The sequence below is a fragment of the Lethenteron reissneri genome, chromosome 31 (assembly GCF_015708825.2).
Source record: "Lethenteron reissneri isolate LAM-NWPU_2019-01 chromosome 31, ASM1570882v1, whole genome shotgun sequence".
NCBI classification, from domain to species: Eukaryota; Metazoa; Chordata; class Hyperoartia; order Petromyzontiformes; family Petromyzontidae; genus Lethenteron; species Lethenteron reissneri.
In genome coordinates this window covers 4,974,060-4,993,693 of record NC_083809.1, presented here as the reverse complement: position 1 = coordinate 4,993,693, position 19,634 = coordinate 4,974,060, and the positions used below count along the sequence as shown (strand labels likewise).

At 49.5% G+C, this 19,634-nt stretch overlaps 1 protein-coding gene across 4 annotated transcripts in view; it reads left to right on the top strand.

Annotated features, from left to right (window-relative positions):
- LOC133349703 (homeobox protein Hox-B3a-like) overlaps positions 1-19,634 on the top strand; it is a 355,311-nt gene that overhangs the window by 259,266 nt on the left and 76,411 nt on the right. The window contains exon 1 of one of the 4 annotated variants that reach the window (XM_061563375.1): positions 71-2,108. The exons of the other annotated variants lie outside the window; for them this stretch is intronic. Within the exon in view, the coding sequence (XP_061419359.1) occupies positions 1,896-2,108 (213 nt within the window). The 5' untranslated portion in view covers positions 71-1,895. Of the gene's footprint in view, positions 1-70; positions 2,109-19,634 lie in introns of those variants that run through there. 4 annotated transcript variants of the gene reach the window in all.

Here is a 19,634-nt window from a genome sequence, read left to right as displayed (position 1 = left end):
GAACAGCGAACGGAGAGCGGCCGTGTGGGTGGGTGGGTGGGTGGTGGCGGTGGTGTCCGCCTTGCGTGCGTCTTGAGCGTGTGAGCGTTACACCGCTTGCTGCTACAGCTGCTGCTGCCGCCGCCGCCGCCGCTGCTGCTGATGATGATGATGCTGATGATGATGGTGGTGGCAGCGGTGGTTTCAGTGTTCAATGCAGCTTCATAGCCCAGCTGGTGGCGACGATCGGGACGTTTTAAATCGAACAAGATTGTCAAGCGCGTATTTGTTGCCTGCGGATTTCTGCGCTGCGTTTGAAATATTATTCATATTCGGCGGCGAGAGGCTGGAGAGAGCGAGAGAGAGAGAGAGGGGAGAGAGAATAAATCATTCTTTATTTTCTTCAACCCTCACTAAGAAGCTCGACTCGAGATTGAAAGTACAGTGATAACAATTCGACTCAACGTCTGTTATGTGTGCGACTGCGACCTGCGTTAAGGCTACAACATCGGGTGTACACAAGCCGTGCGATTTTGTATTTGCAACTTGCAACAGAATTCCGCGTAGAAGATCGGAAGGAAACGTTTTAAGACGTTTTTTGTCGTCCACTATTAGCGTGGAATTTTTTTTGTTTGTTTGTACCATTCGATGCGACGGCCGTAAGTACATCTCGGCCGCTGTTTTGCACATCTGGCAAGAGAAGATACGAGCGAGACAAACAGAGAGAGAGACACACAGACAGAGAGAGACGCGCGGTGGGGATGATTTTAAGAGCGTGATAAGATCGTAAGGGTGTCAACAACAGACAACAAGCAACCGACAACAGCAAGCGTACGATCCGATACAACGCAACTGGTTCTCGCGATGCTGACGATGACGATGCTGATGCTGAAGAAGATGCAACTGCAGATTGACACTAAGAAATGATTTTGAGGAATGCGTAAATTACACGAGTCGGACAGATTGAGAGCGACGGCTGACCAAAACTCTAGTTTGTAAAGCAAACAATCACCTTGTATTATCATCATTAATTATAATTAACAATTGCAATGCTGCTGCAATATAGAGGTTGTTAGCAGGCAACTACAATCAAAGATAGAACGGCTGATACGCTGTAACGAAACGAGTATCATTGATACCAAATGGTAAAAAATTGTTGACACTAAAAATTGCAACTGCTGGAAGAAGATTTATTTTCTGGGAGGAGACTGCATACTCGACGGTTCGTGACCATACCCAAAGCTGGGAATACGAATATTTTTTCGGGTAAAAAAATATTTAAAGCAGACGACCAATTTGACAGTTAACAACAGACAACGAGGATACGAATATTCATCATCAACACATTCTATAACGAAAACTATACTCTCGCTTGTGATTATCATCTGTACGCGCAATCATACTGCTCTTGGCATTGGACCGAAGATCTCATCCGATTTCACGCCGTCATTAAATTCCCCATCGTTGATTTTCCCAAACATCAACACGACACCCATCGACACAACAACATCGACAACCCCAACCCGCGCGCGTCGCTCACAGCACTTGCCCCAACAGTCTGTCAAGGCTACACGAGTGAGGTGTGGGGGATCTTTGTCTTTGTTACCGGAGGCAACCTCCTCCACCTCTGCCACCGCTGGACCGTCGCTGCTAAAAGCGCAAAAAAGGTCGAAACTCTTCAATTTACAACCGAGGGCGATCACCCTCCCCCTCCACCCGAGCAGCCACTATCGACCGTGCTTAGCTCACCTCCTCAACTCACCCGCTCCACCGCATCGCTCGCTCGCTCGCTCGCTCACCAACGAGCCCACTCGCCTGGTTGCTCGGCCGTACAGCATCGCCATCATCATCAGCAGCAACAGCAGCAGCAGCAGCAGCGGGCAACATCAGCAGCCACTTGGCGGTGCAGACAGCTGATGTACTCTCTTGCTGCAGCCTGCTCGCTCCCTTCGCCGGTTCCATCTCTTTCTCACCAAAGCTACTCACCCACCCACCCGACTCGCTGCCCTATCTACCCACCACCACTACCACCGCCAGCGCCTGGCGACTCATCACGATCGCAGGCGCTCAGCTGCCCCCCGGTCACCGCTCAACACTCCTCGAAGCGATTCGTTGAGGGTGGTCCCGAGGTAAGCGAACGTCGCCCTGATGTACGCGTGTCGGGGAGGGAGTCGCGTTGTTGTGGTGTGTTGTTGTTGTTGTTGTTGTGAATGTTGTTGTTGTGAGTATTGTTGTGAGTATTGTTGTGATTGTTGTCGTTGTGAGTATTTGTGTTGTGAGTATTGTTGTGACTATTGTTGTCGTTGTGAGTATTTGTGTTGTGAGTATTGTTGTGAATGTTGTTGTCGTTGTGAGTATTTGTGTTGTGAGCATTGTCGTGAATGTTGTTGTTGTGAGTAGTATCGTGAGTATTGTTGTGAATGTTGTTGTTGTGAGTATTATCGTGAGTATTGTTGTGAATGTTGTTGTTGTGAGTATTATCGTGAGTATTGTTGTGAATGTCGCCGTGAGTATTGTTGTTGTGAGTATTGTCGTGAGCATTGTTGTTGTGAGTCTTGCTGTGAGGACTGTTGATGTGATTATTGTGAGTGTTGTTGTCGTCGTGAGCATTGTCGTGAGCATTCTTGTTGTGAGTATTGTTGGGAATGTTGTTGTTAGTGCTGCTGTTGTTGTTGTTGTGTGTCTGAGCAGTGGGGGTTGCTGATTTTTTTTTCCGTCTGGGTGTCGTCTGGTCCTAGACCGCGTCCCGACACCCGTTATTAATGAAGGCTGCGACTGCGGCTGACAACAATGGGAATATGTGAACGCATGAACGAGATGTCCTGCGTGCGTGTGTGTGTTTGTGTGTTACACGGAGATTGTATGGGAGTGTGGGGAGCGGTGGTGTAGCGGTTAGCGCGCTGCGCTACGAACCCGGCGACCCGAGTTCGATTCCCGCTCAACGGATACCAATACCCGGTGACGATTATCCGAACCGGTTTTGGGCCTCGCCTAGGTCGACTCAGCCTCAAATGGGCACCTGGTGCTGTGTGTAAACATTGTGCCGGCACGCAGTGTGTTAAGGATACACGGGGGTTTCTGTGTCTTTGTATGGGTTTAGTGTATATATTTATGTTGTTTTGAGGTTGTATATATATTTACGTGTTTTTAACGTGTATATGTATGTGTTCAGTGTGTGTATATGTGTGAGCGATGTATGTAATTAGTTTACGTGAATTGTTAAATACAGCCGCTTACAAAATATCTGCCAATTAAATATATACCACGCATATGTGAACATATTACACGTGTGCCTTGCATTATCACATATATATTACTTTACAAAAATACCTCTAAATATAATATATTATCCTTATCTGAAAAATGAATAGCAGTAAAAATGTACTTAAAGTTATAGTTCTGTATTACTGCAATAATCACAGTAATTGACAATCGTAAATCATTGCAATATGTACTACTGTATATGTCGCAATCATTGCAAGTGGAGTGTGTGTGTTCGTGTGTTGGGGAGACAAAGGCGGCCGGGCGTGCGTGGTTCCCTCATGTGCCGTTCCGGCTTCCGTAGGTGCTGCTCGCTAACAGCACTTGCCCCAACAGTCTGTTGAGGCTATACGGGGGGGGGGGGTCTTTGTCTTTGTATGTATGGCGTGCACGCAGAGTCGGTGTTTGTCAATCCACTGCTGGATAGTGGGGGTAGAAGGGGGTGGGGGGGGGTATTTGACCATACTTCACCACGCCGGTCAATGGTCCGTAGGTGTATGTGCAAGTGTAACGTACTAGTGTATCTTTGAACATAACTAATTGTGTTCTGGTCTGCATCATATATATTTAATTCGCACTGATATATACAAAAACAAATAGCGTGTTTGTGCCGTAAATAGTACGTATGGGATTTTTATATGCGTGTATTTATATATGTACGTGGGTTTGTCTTGTGGTAAGACAACTCGTAACTATATATATATACATATCTTGCACATATATGTCAATATACAAATTATCCGTGTTCACATATATATACAAATTACCCCTATAGAATACATCTAACATAAAATGTAATGTCCATTCGAGAGCGAGCGTTGTGTCAATTCTACCGATGTCCGTGAAATATAACCCCGAGTTTGTGCATTTTAATCCTGTAGAAATAATCTGACAACATCAACACCAACAACAGCAACAGCGGAGGTGTTTAGAATGTTGGGGGAGAGGGGTTTTGCTAAAGCGGAGGCACGCTGAGGTCGCCGATTTGGTTTCACTCACGGACTGGGGGGGGGGGGGGGGGGTGGCAGCCTCACTCAGCCTGGAGCTCCCAAGCGCTGCTCCGAGTCTCAACACTCACGCGGGATACGAGACCCGTCAGCATCATCATCATCAGCAGCAGCAGCATCAGCAGTAGTTGTAGTGGTGGACCGAGCAATTCGCCCACGGGTCCCGGTGGAGGAGGGTGACGATGAAAGCCTGAGAGCAAGGCGACTGCCGAGAGCGTTGTGGGTTCCTGACAGCAGACAAAGACGCCGTGTCGTCTTGAACACGCTGCACGCCGACAGCAGCAGCTATACCAGTGGTCGGCAACCTACGGCTCCGGAGCCGCATGCGGCTCTTTACAGGCTGCTTCTTGACGATGAGTACAGTATATGTACTCAGATGCATTGCGGCTCTTGAAATACTGAATTTTGTACCGAATTGGAAAGAAATGGCTCTTCTTGTTATTTTGGTTGCCGACCCCTGAGCTATACGAAGGGTTACCGGCACGGCGAGCGATGAGATGGGTGGCCAGCACCACGCCTCGGACGACTTTGCACACCGCGCACCATTTAAGGCTGAGTCGACCTAGGGGGGGGGGGGCCCAGAATAGGTTCAGATAATCGCCACTGATATTGACCGTGATCGGGAATCGAATTCGGTTCGCTGGGATCACAGCGCAGCGCGCCAATCGCTCCACCACCGCTCCCCGTACGTGCACAGCGACAAAGATCCCCCGTGTAGCTTTAAGAGACTGTCGGGGCAAGTGCCGTTAGCGAGCACCTGTGAAGGCCGGCACGGCACGCGATGGAGTGGGTAGCCAGCACCACGCCCGACCGCCTTTGTCTCCCCGGTGCTGACGTTTACAATCGCACCAGTGACAGTGCTCATTTAAGGCTGAGTCGACTGTGAGGAGGACCAGGACCGGCACTCGTGTGCTGTATTAATTGTAGCGTTATGGATACACTCGACACATATATATACAGCGATCAAGAAGGAGCGTTGCCCGAAACGTCGACTATAATTCCCTATAACTGTATTTTGTTTCTCTAACGGTAGTGCTGTCAGCACAGAGACACGATAAGTAACTGAGCGAATGGTGCAGAATGCTAGCGATGTTCTAGAGGCGCTAGAGAGAGCTGGACATTCGGCACGGTTATAGCCCCCAGTCTGTGCATTGTAATCCTATAGAACGATCTGACAACAACATCATCAACAACATCAACAACAACAACAACATCAATAACAACGGAGGTGTTTAGAATATTGGGAGGGTCGCTAAAGTGGAGGGACGCGGATTTCGCCGATTTGGTTTCACTCACGGACTGGGGGGGCAGCTTCACTCAGCCTGGAGCTCCCCTAGCGCTGCTCCGAGTCTCAACACTCACGCGGGATACGAGACCCGTCAGCAGCAGCAGCAGCATCAGCATCGTCAGTAGTTGTGGTGGTGGACCGAGTAATTCGCCTTCTCCCGTCGAGTGTGACGTTGTAACCAGTGGAGAGCGAGCGAAGCGCCCTCGTTTGGTGACTCAAAAAGACAACGGACGCGATGCGGACGACGCGTTTGGCCGCACAAACATCCCCGTACACTCGTCCAGCAGTCGATTGACGATGGCTGATTGCTGCCACATATTCGTAGAATACGCGAACACATAGCACGCGTGGACACCGATCCCCTTGCAAGGCAACTATGATACAGTAACAATAATATTCGATCTTAGCATGATGCATGGCATGTCCGCATATATTCACGCGAATGGAAGTCGTGGGGGGGGGGGTTGTTATTGGTTAACGTTTATTTACTGGTTAATATTTTTTCATATTTTATTTTATTTTTGCATTCGACGTGAGTAGTGTCTCCCTCGCGTGCGTGGTGAGATGTCTCCGCGTACTCATTTGTCTCCCCAACACACGGGAGTCAAACTCGAATTAGGAACGGCGATTACATTATTCCATCGGCTGCGAGTGACTATCATCATCAGCAGCAGCAGCATCAGCAGCAGTAGAAAGGACAAGAGGAGCAGCAGCAGCATCATTCCGCTTGCAAAGGCGAGACATCTCCGCACCGGTTTCACCCTTTGCTGAGCTCATCAGCAGCGCCACCGGGCCAAGGTTAATAAGAGGCGAGCGGATTGACATAAAGGCTTAGATGCACGTTAAACTACAGGGTTGTTATTGCACGATTGTTGATACTATTGTAGACACTGCTGAGCACAGGCACAGCCAGGGAAAGCAGCATCGCCACTGGGGAGACAAAGGCGGCCGGGCGTGGCGGTTTCCACCCACCCCCGAGTGTGCCGTGCCGGCCTTCATAGGTGCTCGCTGACAGCACTTGACCTAAAAGTCTGTTAAGGCTACACGGAGAATCTTTGTCTGTGTGCAAAATATATGCGGTACCGTTGTTAATCATTAACCCCAAAGTTAAAACATTACCGCCAATAGCTATGTTTGTGTGCGCGCCTGTTCAAATATTAACCAATCATTGGGTCCGTATCTTGTACGATAGCGCCTTGGTCAATCCACTGCTGGATGATAGGCCTCTGTGTATGTGTATACAACAGAGCCGTGCCGCGGCGGTCATGCTGGGAGTTTGTTTTGCTGACCATACTTCACCAAATCTGGTCACTGGGCAGTGCGCATTGTTGCCTGTTCAAATATTAACCAATCATTGGGTCCGTATCTTGTACGATAGCGCCTTGGTCAATCCACTGCTGGATGATAGGCCTCTGTGTATGTGTATACAAGAGAGCCGTGCCGCGGCGGTCATGCTGGGAGTTTGTTTTGCTGACCGACCATACTTCACCAAATCTGGTCACTGGGCAGTGCGCATTGTTAGATGTGCGACTGGGGAGGGTGCTTGGGGTCGGGCTGCGTGCTGATCGCGCGCGCCACTGATGACAGCCGCGATGGAGAGTCGAACTCGGGTGGCCGGGTTCGTAGCGCGGCACGCTGCCCACCCGAGCCACCGCTGTACCCTGATGTGCGCGTAAACGCCTTCAATAGACCCGCTAGGTAGGGACATCTCATTGCGTACACAAAGACAAAGATCTCCCGTGTAGTGTTAACAGACCGTTGGGGCAAGTGCTGTTCGCGAGCAGCACCATACGAAGGCCGGCACGGCACACGAGGAGGGTGGGTGGCCAACACCACGCCCGGCCGCCTTTGTCTCCCCAGTGGCGATGTTCACACACCGCGCCAGGAACTCATTGGAGGCTGAGTCGACCTAGACGCGGCTCAGGATCGGTTCAGATAATCGTCACCGGTGTTGGCCGTGAGCGGGAATCGAACTCGGGTCGCCGGGTTCGTAGCGCAGCGCGCTCACCGCGAACAAGACCGCTCCCCCCATCATTATGTGCAGACAGACACGACTCGAGTACTGGCGTATAAATTACGAATAACGGATAACGGGCTACCCCTTGCTTTTTCTCGGCTCCAGCGTCACACTCTACGGGAAGAGGTGACTTTTACTCGATCCACCACCACTGCAGCTGATGATGATGATGCTGACGGGTCTCGTATCCCGCGTGAGTGTTGAGACTCGGGGCAGCGCTGAGAAGCTCCAGGCTGAGTGAGGCTGCCCCCCCCCCAGTCCGTGAGTGAAACCAAATCGGCGACCTCCGCATGCCTCGGCTTTAGTGACCAACCCCCCCCCCCCCCCCAACACTCTAAACACCTCCGTTGTTGCTGTTGTCAGACCGTTCTATGGGATTACAAAGGACAGACTCGGGGCTATATTCGTGACAAATTTCAGCTCTGCCCAGCCCTTCGAGAACATCGCAAGAATCCACGCCACCCGTTCACTCATTCAGTTAATACGCCCGTCGCTCTCTCTCTCTCTCTCCCTCCCTGTATCCGACACGAACGCTTCTAAACATTGATAGAGCGACGCATTGTCAAAACGCCGCGAGGACGTTTGCACGGCCCCTTTCAATCCACTGCTGGATGATGGGAGGACACACCTGCATCGAGTCGTTGGGGGAGGGGGGGGGCTTCGTTTTGAAACGTCCTTCGCCGATGCTTGGTCTTAGCGGACTCCAATCATCCATCGAGGACCGGTTCAGATATTCAATATTGTTGACCGGATTCGGAACCTGCGCGCGGTAACGCAATTACGCACGGGGCACGGACCCGCTCGCGATGAGTCCGCCGTCGATCGTCGCTCCGCGTAATTCCGTGACTGGAATTCCGCTCCGGTCAAACAAAACAAAATAGAAATCGGGCAAAGGGGAGCGAGTCTCTTTGACTCACGCAAGCCCGCGCGTTCACGGATGGATTTTTTTGCGGCCAAACACGCCGCTGAAAGCGGGGCCCTATTGAAAACAAGTTTTCCGAGTCTCGGTGAGGTTGTTGTTACCGTTGTGTGAAGGTCACATATATATATGTGTGTATGTGTGTGTATGAATACAGACACGTTATTTGTAAATCTTTCGGAGGCATAATTTACGTGCGATATAGGGAGCGGTGGCGCGGTGGTTAGCGCAATGCGATGTTGTTGTGTAAACCCAACGATCGCACGTTCGATTCCCCGATCACGGTGAACGTGGAGTGGCGAATTGAATGTGAACGGGTCCGGGAGCCACCACCCGCAGCAAACCGCGCCGACCAGCGTGGTGAAGTATGGTCAAACGGTCCCCTCCAATGACCGACAGCTTATTTTTGGGAGACACTGTACTTGCATCCGGCAGTGAATTGAGAGCGGTCCGTGAATTTTTTCCATCACTGCGTTTAAAATCGCATTTATCACCTTACCACAAATGTACGTAACCGTACCGCCCGTTATAAAATGTGTACACGTGTGCGCACTTTCCACGGACAGATTATGCTGGTAGGTGAAACGTACGAATGCCCAACGACATTACGAAGATCCTGATGGCAAGCGCTGTTAGCGAGCGCCTATTAATGTCCAGAGCGAGCTACCATGATGCACCGACAAATACAGAGATCCCCCGTATAGTCAGTTTAACACGGAGGCTTTCGCGACCAATGTTATTCATAATATAGGTTTAGCCTTAACAGACTGTTGGGGCAAGTGCTGTTCGCGAGCATGATACAACGCACACACTTTGAAACACACACGCACACGCATTTAGATAAATAACACGATTTGTCACGGACTTCATTTGGCAAAAGACAAAGACCACCCGTGTAGCCTTAAACAGATTCTTGGTGCAAGTGCTGTTAGCGAGCACCTATGAAGGCCGGCACGCCACACGAGGGGGTGGGTGGCCAGCTACATGCCCGACCACCTTTGTCTCCCTAGTGGCGATGCTTACACATCGCACGAGGTACTCATTTGAGGCTGAGTCTACCTAGGGGAGGCCCAAGACCGGTTCAGATAATCGCCGCTGGTATTGACCGTGAGCAGGAGTCGAACTCTGGTCACCGGGTTCGTAGCGCAGCGCTCTAACCGCTACACCACCGCTCCCCACACACGACCGCACGCACATAGACACACACGCACACGCACCTAACACCATTTCACACAGCCACGCACGCACGCTCACAGGCACGCATAGACAGCATTTGACACGGGCAGATGTGCACATGACGTATATTGTAGTGTTTGATAATAATAATCTAAACTTGTAATTTGATACAAACGGAACTTGAAAGGCGCATACATACACGCACGACAAAGACACACGCACACGCGTAAACACAATTTTACAAATACACAGAACTCTACACGTATGTACACAATTTGACACCCGTTCGTGCAAGGTAACCCGTCTGTCTTTATATACAATACACGTATTATACACAATCACACGTGTGCGTGTGTGTGTGCCTTTGTCTGCACGCACACAAAGACAAATATACCCCGTATAGCCTTAACAGACTGTTGGGGCAAGTGCTGTTAGTGAGCAGCACCTATGAAGGCTACCGGCACGACACGCGAGGTGGTGGGCCGAGAAATCACGCCCGGCCGCCTTTGTCTTCCTCGTGGCGATATTTACACATAGCACCAGGCACTCGTTTGAGGCTGAGTCGACCTAAGATAGAGGCCCAGGACCGGTTCAGATAATCATCACCGGCTGTTTGCCTACCGAATCGAACTCGGATCTGTGCCGGGTTCGTAGGCGCAATAACAAGCAACGCTAACCACTGCGCCACCGCTCCCTTTTTTAACACGCGTATACGCAACGCGAACAAAGGCAAAGATACCTCGCGTAGCCTTAACAGACTGTAGGGGCAAGTGCTGTTAGCGAGCACCTACGAAGACCGGCACGGCGCACGAGGGGGTGGGTGGCCAGCACCACGCCCGGCCGCCTTTGTCTCCCGAGTAGCTTTGCTCGGTGTACTCATCTGAGGCTGAGTCGACCTAGGAGGAGGCCCAGGACCGGTTCGGATAATCGTCGCCGGGTGTTGGCCGTGAGCGGGAATCGGACCGCCGGCTCGGCCAGGTTCGTAGCGCTAACCGCTGCACCACCGCTCCCCGCAACAACACAAGACGCACGCAAACAACAACAACAACGACAACGAGACACAAACAAGGGGCACCCAATTTACCGCGGCGATATATTTATTGTTTTGTTAAATCCTCTTTTCATGGCTAAATAATGTGACAGGCCCGCTTGGCGAGTGTTTTTGTTACGACCGCACGCCACTGTCAGACGCGGTGGTTTATGAGCGACTCGAACGAGAAGTGTGGGGGGGGGTCTGTGTATGTGTGTGGGGGGGGGGGGTCTGTGGGGGCGGGTCTGTGTGTGTGTGTGTGTGGGGAGAGGTGTAAGGGGGGGGGGGTCTGTGTGTGTGTGTGGGGAGAGGTGTAAGGGGGGGTATGTGTGTGTGTGTGGGGGGGGTCTGTGTGTGTGTGGGGGGAGAGGTGTAAGGGGGGGGGTCTGTGTGTGTGTGTGTGGGGAGAGGTGTAAGGGGGGGGTCTGTGTGTGTGTGTGGGGAGAGGTGTAAGGGGGGGGGGGTCTGTGTGTGTGTGTGGGGGGGGAGAGGTGTAAGGGGGGGGGTCTGTGTGTGTGTGTGTGTGGGGAGAGGTGTAAGGGGGGGGTCTGTGTGTGTGTGTGTGGGGAGAGGTGTAAGGGGGGGGGGTCTGTGTGTGTGTGTGGGGGGGGAGAGGTGTAAGGGGGGGTCTGTGTGTGTGGGGAGAGGTGTAAGGGGGGGGTCTGTGTGTGTGTGTGGGGGGGTCTGTGTGTGTGGGGTGTCTGCGTGTGTGGGGGGGTCTGTGTGTGTGTGTGTGTAGAGGTGTAAGGGGGGGGGGTAACGCTTGACACCGCTACGAGACACGTACATCAGTTACACATTGGCTGCCCCCCCCCCATATTAGATATTCAAAGACAAACAAAGACAAAGATTCCACCTTCGCTGTATAGCCTTCAACAAACTACCAGGGCAAGTGCTCTTTGCGAGTAGCAACCTATGGAGGTCAGACACAACACACGAGGTGGGTGGGGTGGCCAGCACCACGCCCGGCCGCCTTTGTCTCCCCAGTGGCAATGTCTGCACATGTCTATGGGACCGTTTTGCCGGCATCAAAATGATAGTGGGGGGGGGGTGGAAGTAATAATAGGCTATCATTGCCAGAAAGGGTGACGCATGTCCTCATGTTTACACATCACACCAAATACTCATTTGAGGCTGAGCCGACCTTGGGAATACCCACGACCGGTTTGGATAATCGTCACGGCTGTTAGCCCGGAGCGGGAATGGAACTCGGGTGGCCGGGTTCGTAGCGTAGCGCGCTATCACCGCTGCACGACCGCACACCGCATATTACACACAAACACACACACACATCGTCACGTTGACAATGATGTGTGTAACAGTATTGTAATGAATCCACTGCTACATGAAATCCTCCCAGACAGCCAGACCGTGGTCGACCAGTCAGATTTGATAGTCCTCCTGGAATATATTTAGAATATTGTACATGCGTTTGTGTGTATGTATATATAGTGTGTGTGTGTGCCGTGCAGATCTTCATTAGTGGCTCGCTTACAGCACTTGCCCCAACAGCATGTTCAAGCTTTTGTGGGGAGCGGGTAGTGTAGCGGTTAGCGCGCTTCCAACCCGGCCACGCAACTTCGAATCCCGCTCACGGCCAACGCCAGTGATGATTATATCTGAACCTGTCCTGAGCATCCCCTATGTCGACTCAGCCTCAAATGAGTACCTGATGCGGTGTGTAAACATCGCCACGAGGGAGAGAAAGGTGGCCGGGCGTGGTGTTGGCCATCCCTCCCCGTCGTGTGCCGTGCCGGCCTTCATAGGTGCTCGCTAACAGCACTTGCCCCTACAGCATGTTGAGGACTATACTGGGTATCTTTACCTTTGACTATCTAATACAAGGAAACGAACTTACATATCCCATGATGTTCTTAAAAGGCTAAAGAGAGCTTGACACGACGTGGCCACAATTATAATTTAGGCGGCTTCTTATAAAGAGATAATTCATGAAAAAAAAATAGTATTCAAATTTGGGAGTCGCGTAGAAATTGAGGTTTAAATTGGTTTCATTGACATGAATACTGTGAATACATCGAAACATACAAACACATATATCGACATATATACCTTACACGTTACGATGTAGTTTACAGATGTAATGTTATGAAAATCATATGTAACAAAGACAAAGATCCCCCGTGTAGCCTTTAACACAATTATACACACGCAACTCAACATACACACACAATTATACACACGCAACTCAACATACACACAATTATACACACGCAACTCAACATACACACACAATTATACACACGTAACTCAACATACACACAATTATACACACGCAACTCAACACACACACGATTATACACACGCAACTCAACATACACACAATTATACACACGCAACTCAACATACACACACAATTATACACACGCAACTCAACACACACACACAATTATACACACGCAACTCAACATACACACGATTATACACACACAACTCAACATACACACACAATTATACACACACAACTCAACATACACACACGCGCGCTCACAACAAACGGCGTACTCAATATTCTTAATGTCAATGCGAATTTTATTGCCAGCAATAACTATGATTATACAATACGGAAACGTATACAAACACATTTCACTGCGTACTGCGTTCTTAATTCGCTTGTGTGTGTGTGAGAATGCTTCAAATCTGTAACATTTTCCACAAAGGCGTATACATGCACGCGTGTGTATGTACGCGTGTGTGTATGCGTGTGTATGTACGCTTGTGTGTGTGTATAGCCATGTATGTCAGATTATGTGTACCGGTCCTGGGCCTCCCCTAGGTCGACTCAGCCGCAAGTGAGTACCTGCTGCGGTGTGTGAACATCGCCACTGATGGGGACAAAGGCGGCCGGGCGTGGCATTGGTTACGCACTCTGCCTCCTCCCGTGAGCCATTGCGGCCTTCGTAGGTGCTGCTCGCCTACGGCACTTGCCCCAACAGTCTGTTGCAGGCTATACGGGGGGACCTTTGTCTTGGTGCGCCTGTGTACGAACGTATGCATGCACGTATAGTGTAGACGTGTGGACACGCGTCTATGTGTTCACATCTACGTGTAAAGAATGCGTGCCTATATACATACATACGTGTGCGTACACACGCGCGCACGCGCTCACACTCTTGTGCCTGTACGTGTACATCAATTTGCTCGATCCACTGCTGGATGAATGCCTCCTCCGCCGTAATGACCCTCAACATAGCTTGCCCCCCCCCCCCATCCTCCCCCCCCCCTGCGTCTTTGAGAAATGTTTTTGTTTGGGAGTTTTTGTAGCGCTCTTTTTTCTTTCATACGATTACTGAACAAGGAGGGGTTTGGGGGGACGACGACTCACAATGAGGCCCCCCATAGAACAGCAGCTGGCTGCTGTGTCAACCTATAAGCAGGTGGCCTATGAGCTATCGCTTACTACAGCTTACATCGTTATAGGTATACGGAAGCGAATCAGGTGTAAAGCCTGGATAGTATTTGGATGGCAGACTTGTCTGCGAGTGTTAGGTGTTATCTGCTGGGGTTCTGTCTGTATATATACACAAAGACAAAGATACACCCCTTCCCCTGTATAGGCTTTAACAGACTGTTGGGTCAAGTGTTGTTTAGCGAGTAGCACCGATGAAGGCCGGTAGGGTACAGCACCAAGCTGATGTTGACACACGGCACCAGGTACTCGTTTTGAGGCTGAGTCGACCTAGGGGCCGCGGGGAGTTCCAGGAGCGGTTAAAATAACTCGCCACTGTTTTTGGATCGCGAGCGGGAATTGAACTTGGGTCGCCGGGTTCGTAGCGGAGTGCGCTAACCGCTGCGCCACCACTCTCTACGTGCGTGTGTGTGTGTACACATATACACATTATTATACATTTGTACAATAACGCACGCGTATTGACTCACACCTACGCGTGCATACATAACGCACAGATACGTGCGTATACACGTTCAGCAATGGATTGTTGAATTCATCTGTGCGGTGCTTCGAGCGTGTGTTACCCTCATCTCAGAAGCGCGGCAGGACTTGAGCCTGGATAACGCGTGGATGGGCAGCCACCGAACATGCATAACAGGTTGCTATAGACTGCGGGGGGGGCAGGTTCGAGCAGCAGGGGGCAGTGCTGCAAAACCAATTGTTGTAATTCTGTTATCTTGGCACCCAAACCTCGCGTTGACCAGCGTGGTGAAGTATGGTCAAACAGCCACTCACACACCCATCTCCTGCTGCTGCTGCTGCTGCTGCTTGCTGGTCGTATCGCCTTTCCCTACCGGGACAGACCCCCCCCTGCCGAAAAGGTGGTGATAGGGGGCAGGGTAGGGGTGGTCGAGGGGGAGGGAGCTTTGGAAGAGGGCTTTGTGATATCGTTCAGCCGCATGGGTTTGGGTTATTTATCATTAAAAGCGTCGGCCAGTCACGTTAAAGAGAGTGTGTGCCGTGTGCTGTGTGTTTGCGTCGACATTTGTGCGTGCGCGTGTGAGCAAAACGTCGCCGCTGGGGAGACAAAGGCGGTCCGGCGTGGTGTTGGCCACCCACCCCCTCGTGTGCCGTGTCGGCCTTCATAGGTGCTACTCGCGAACAGCACTTGCCCTACAGTCTGTTCAGGCTGTAGGAGGGATTTCTGTCTGTCTTTGTTTAGTGTCGTGTGGAGCAGTGGTGTATGGGTTAGCGCGCTGCGAGTTCGATTCCCGCTCGCGGACAACACCGGCGACCGATTATCTGAACCGGTTCTGGGCCTCCCTTAGGTAGACTGAGTCTCAAATGAGTACCTGGTGCGGTTTGTAAACATCGCCACTGGAGAGACAAAGGCGGCCGGGCGTGGTGTGGGCCACCCACCCCTTCGTGTGTCTTCATAGGTGCTGGTTGATAACAGCACTTGCCCCAACAGTCTGTTAAGACTATACGGGGGATCTTTGTGCGTGCCTTCATTTATGTTTGCCTCTGTATGTAAAAAAATATATAACACGATTTTACAACCGCATCAAAATAATGTGAATCTATTTATAGTTTTGCATGACATTCAAATTACAAACGTCTGTCTCTCTTTGACAACAATAATAAGTATATTCATAATAAAACCACTGTGTGTTTTATAACAATGCTTGTACGGAAGAGTGGTGGCGCAGTGGTTAGCACTCCGCGAACTCCACAAACCTCAATTCCCGCGGCCCCGGCTCACGTCAGTGGCGACGGAGCGATATCGCTAAACCGGTTTTTTTTGTCCCACTGCCGATCGATAACCGATATGGCACCGAGTTCGATTCATCCAGCAGTGGACACACTTGAGGCTTGCACACTGCGTTTTGCGTCATTGCACAGGCGGTCGATACATCATGCGCGTGTGCAAAGGCGAGTAAGTTTTTGCAAGCTTATGTTGTTGATGTTTTCGTAAAACATTTGTCTCACCCGTCATGTCAAATCATTGAACAATTCCGGGGGGTTATCTGTTGAGTTTTGTCTGTGTGGAAAGACAAATCCACTTCTGGATGAGCGGATACTGCCAACGACGCATCCGGAGGGTCGTGGTGCAGACGAGGGGGCTTGTTTGACCATACTTCACCTCGCTGGTCTCGGCGGGACTGATGTCAACGTTGAAAGGATGAAAGGATATTTTGTCCACTGCTGGATGAAGGTCGCCATTCATGCCAGTTGCAATCTCTCACGGAGTACGTGAAAGACTTTATATATATATATATACTCTATATATATATACTGTATTTATACAGTACTCTATTTTAATAGTTGTTATTGTGTAGAACTGTTTTAATTAACAGTACGTTTGACAATAAAAATTATTTTGTAATAATTGCTACGCGTTGACTGTTTCTAAGGAGGAAATCAACTATAATGTCCATATTTAATTAACGAATTTATTGTTGAAAGTCCATAAACATTTAGAACGCCAGTAAACTCGCAGCGCGCCGAACAGCTTTCTGCTAGCTATAACGTCACGATCACAAGTTAATATTTCATTTACATATCAATTCATCACCAATTGAACTAATAAAATCACCGATGCAAAACTTTAGTAGGGTTAGATTCTCAATGAATCAAAATTCCCAACATTTATTCCATTAACGTGTGGGATCAACTCTATGGTGCCTAAAATGGGTTGACCCATATATATATGACCCATATCTATGACACATATATATGACCCATATATACAAACAGTACCTCTTTGTCTATGGGGAGCGGTGGCGCAGTGGTTAGCGCTGCACTTGCATTACGAACCCGGCAATCAAGAGTTCGAATCCCGCTCACGACCAACAACAACTGCAATATTTGAACCGGTCCCCGGCTTTCACTAGGGCGACTCAGCCTTGAATGAGTACCCCGGTGCGGTGTGTACTCAATAGTACTGGGGGAGAGAAAGACGGCCGAGCGGCCGTGCTGTTGGTCACGAAACCCCCTCGTCTGCCGTTCCGGCCGACTCACGAACAGGAACTTGCCCTAGCAGCCTGTTAAATGCTATACGGGTGATCTTTGTCTTTGTGTGTATGTGCCCATGTTGTATCACTCTGGCCTACCACATAGTACTCAAAGACCCAAAAGCAGCAAGCGGCCAGGAACACCACCGGCATTATTAAAGTGTGTAAGAGATATGAGCTTCTCACGTTATACCTTTGATTGAGCACTGGTATTTTATTATTACAATACGAATTTGGGGGAAAACAAACGGTGGTGGTGATGGTTGGAATGTGAGGGAAATCTATGCGTGATTGTGACCTGCAGTGTGGTGAATGTGTGGGTGAGTGGGTGAGTGAGTGAGTTGCTAGGTGGGTGAGTGTGTGCGTGAGTGTATGAGTGCATGGGTGAGTGAATGGGCGAGTGTGTGAGTGAATGGGCGAGTGTGTGAGTGCATGGGTGAGTGTGTGAGTGAATGGGCGAGTGAATGGGTGAGTGTGTGGGTGAATGGTGAGTGTGTGAGTGAATGAGTGAGTGTGTGAGTGAATGGGTGTGTGAGTGAATGGGTGAGTGTGTGAGTGAATGGGCGAGTGTGTGAGTGAATGGGTGAGTGTGTGAGTGAATTGGTGAGTGTATGAGTGCATGGGTGAGTTTGTGAGTGAATGGGTGAGTGTATGAGTGCATGAGTGAGTGTGTGAGTGAATGGGTGAGTGTGTGAGTGAATGGGTGAGTGTGTGAGTGAATGGGTGAGTGTGTGAGTGAATGGGTGAGTGTGTGAGTGAATGGGTGAGTGTGTGAGTGAATGGGTGAGTGTGTGAGTGAATGGGTGAGTGTGTCAGTGAATGGGTGAGTGAGTGAATGGGTGAGTGTGTGAGTGAATGGGTGAGTGTGTGAGTGGGTGGGTGAGTGTGCGAGTGTTGTTGTGACCTGCAGTGCGGTGCTGGTGGTGTTGGAACACAGCGTATAGATGAGTCGAAAGATGAGTCCTGATTTTGTGAAGGATTGGTGGATCAGGGAGAGATCAACAACGAGGTAGGGACCTCCTGCACAAGGCAGCACAGCAAGCACATCGATTCCTCGTCTATATGTGTGTGTGAAACACATGAACGCAGTCGGATGGAACATGTAGGTTGTACTTACGTCACACTAATCAAAAGAAAAGTGAAACTCGCCATCAACTTTAAATGAAACGGAAACTGTTACGTACAATACTGACACACGCACCGTATCGAACACACGAACCGTATCGAACACATGTACCGCATCGAACACACATATAATGCGTTTATTGAAGCGAAAGTTGATTGGTGCGTCTCATAAGCCGGTAAATGTGTGTGTATAATTCCTAGAAGATGACTGACACAGGGCACACACATTTGGCGGCGCGTCTTACCGCTCCTCAAGCCATTTCGGCGATATTTGTCCGGCGTGGTGAAATATGGTCTAACGAACCACCCCACAATGACCGGCCTTTAATTTTTTTTTTCCACCCACGATAAATATAAATTTTGATTTGAATAAAAATATTAAGTTGTACACATTTTACACGAATACACTACTATACATACACGGACAATAACATCGATGCATATTACACATATATATGTAAATATTTTAGTGCGGTTTGCTGAGTGGTTACAGCGTATGGTGCTGTGCACAGATAATTATTTAACACACAATTTTAATCTGTCATTGGCACAACATATTAAATCATGTACAGTGGTGTACACTGAATAAGTCACGTGTTTTACTACTATGTTAATATAAATCTAATAATGTATATACCGTTGTATTCAGACTGAAAACAGTACACACTTTCATATATATTGTTATATATGTCACCATTGCCTCGCACTGTTTGTTACTCATGCCAAGCGATGAGTAACAAACAGCACTATTACTAAACGTTGTAATAGATAGCAGTAAAAACGTTTCTTCAAAATAACGAGTTAAATGGGGTTCGCACGCATTCTGTTGTATACGTGTGTGTGTGTGTAAGATGTACATATATGTGTATGTGTTGTGTGCGTGAACACGTATAATTAACGCATGTAAACGTGCATTATGTACGCAATGTAAACGTATGTGCGTGTGTATAATATCTAAATCTACGATGCATTAACACAATATTTTACGTGTAATAATTTTTATATATTTTAAAAAAGCGGAACCACGAATACTGGGTCGAAGATTATAACTCCATAGCGTTTACAATGGAATATTTATTTAGGATACAGTGTGGAAGGAGTTTGTGTGCGTGACAGTGTGTCGGGCGTGGTGCTGACCACCCACCCCCACGTGTGCCACCGTGCCGTCCTTCATAGGTGGCTACTTGCTACATCACTTGCCCGACAGTCTGTTAAAGGCTACACGGGGGGTCTTTGTCTTTGTAACCCCCTCGTGTGCCACAGTGGCGGCCTTCATAGGTGCCTACTCGGCAACAGCACTTGCCCGAGTCTGTTAAAGGCTACACGGGGGATCTTTGTCTTTGTAACCACCACGTATGCCACAGTGCCGGCCTTCATAGGTGCCTACTCGCCAACAGCACTTGCCCGAG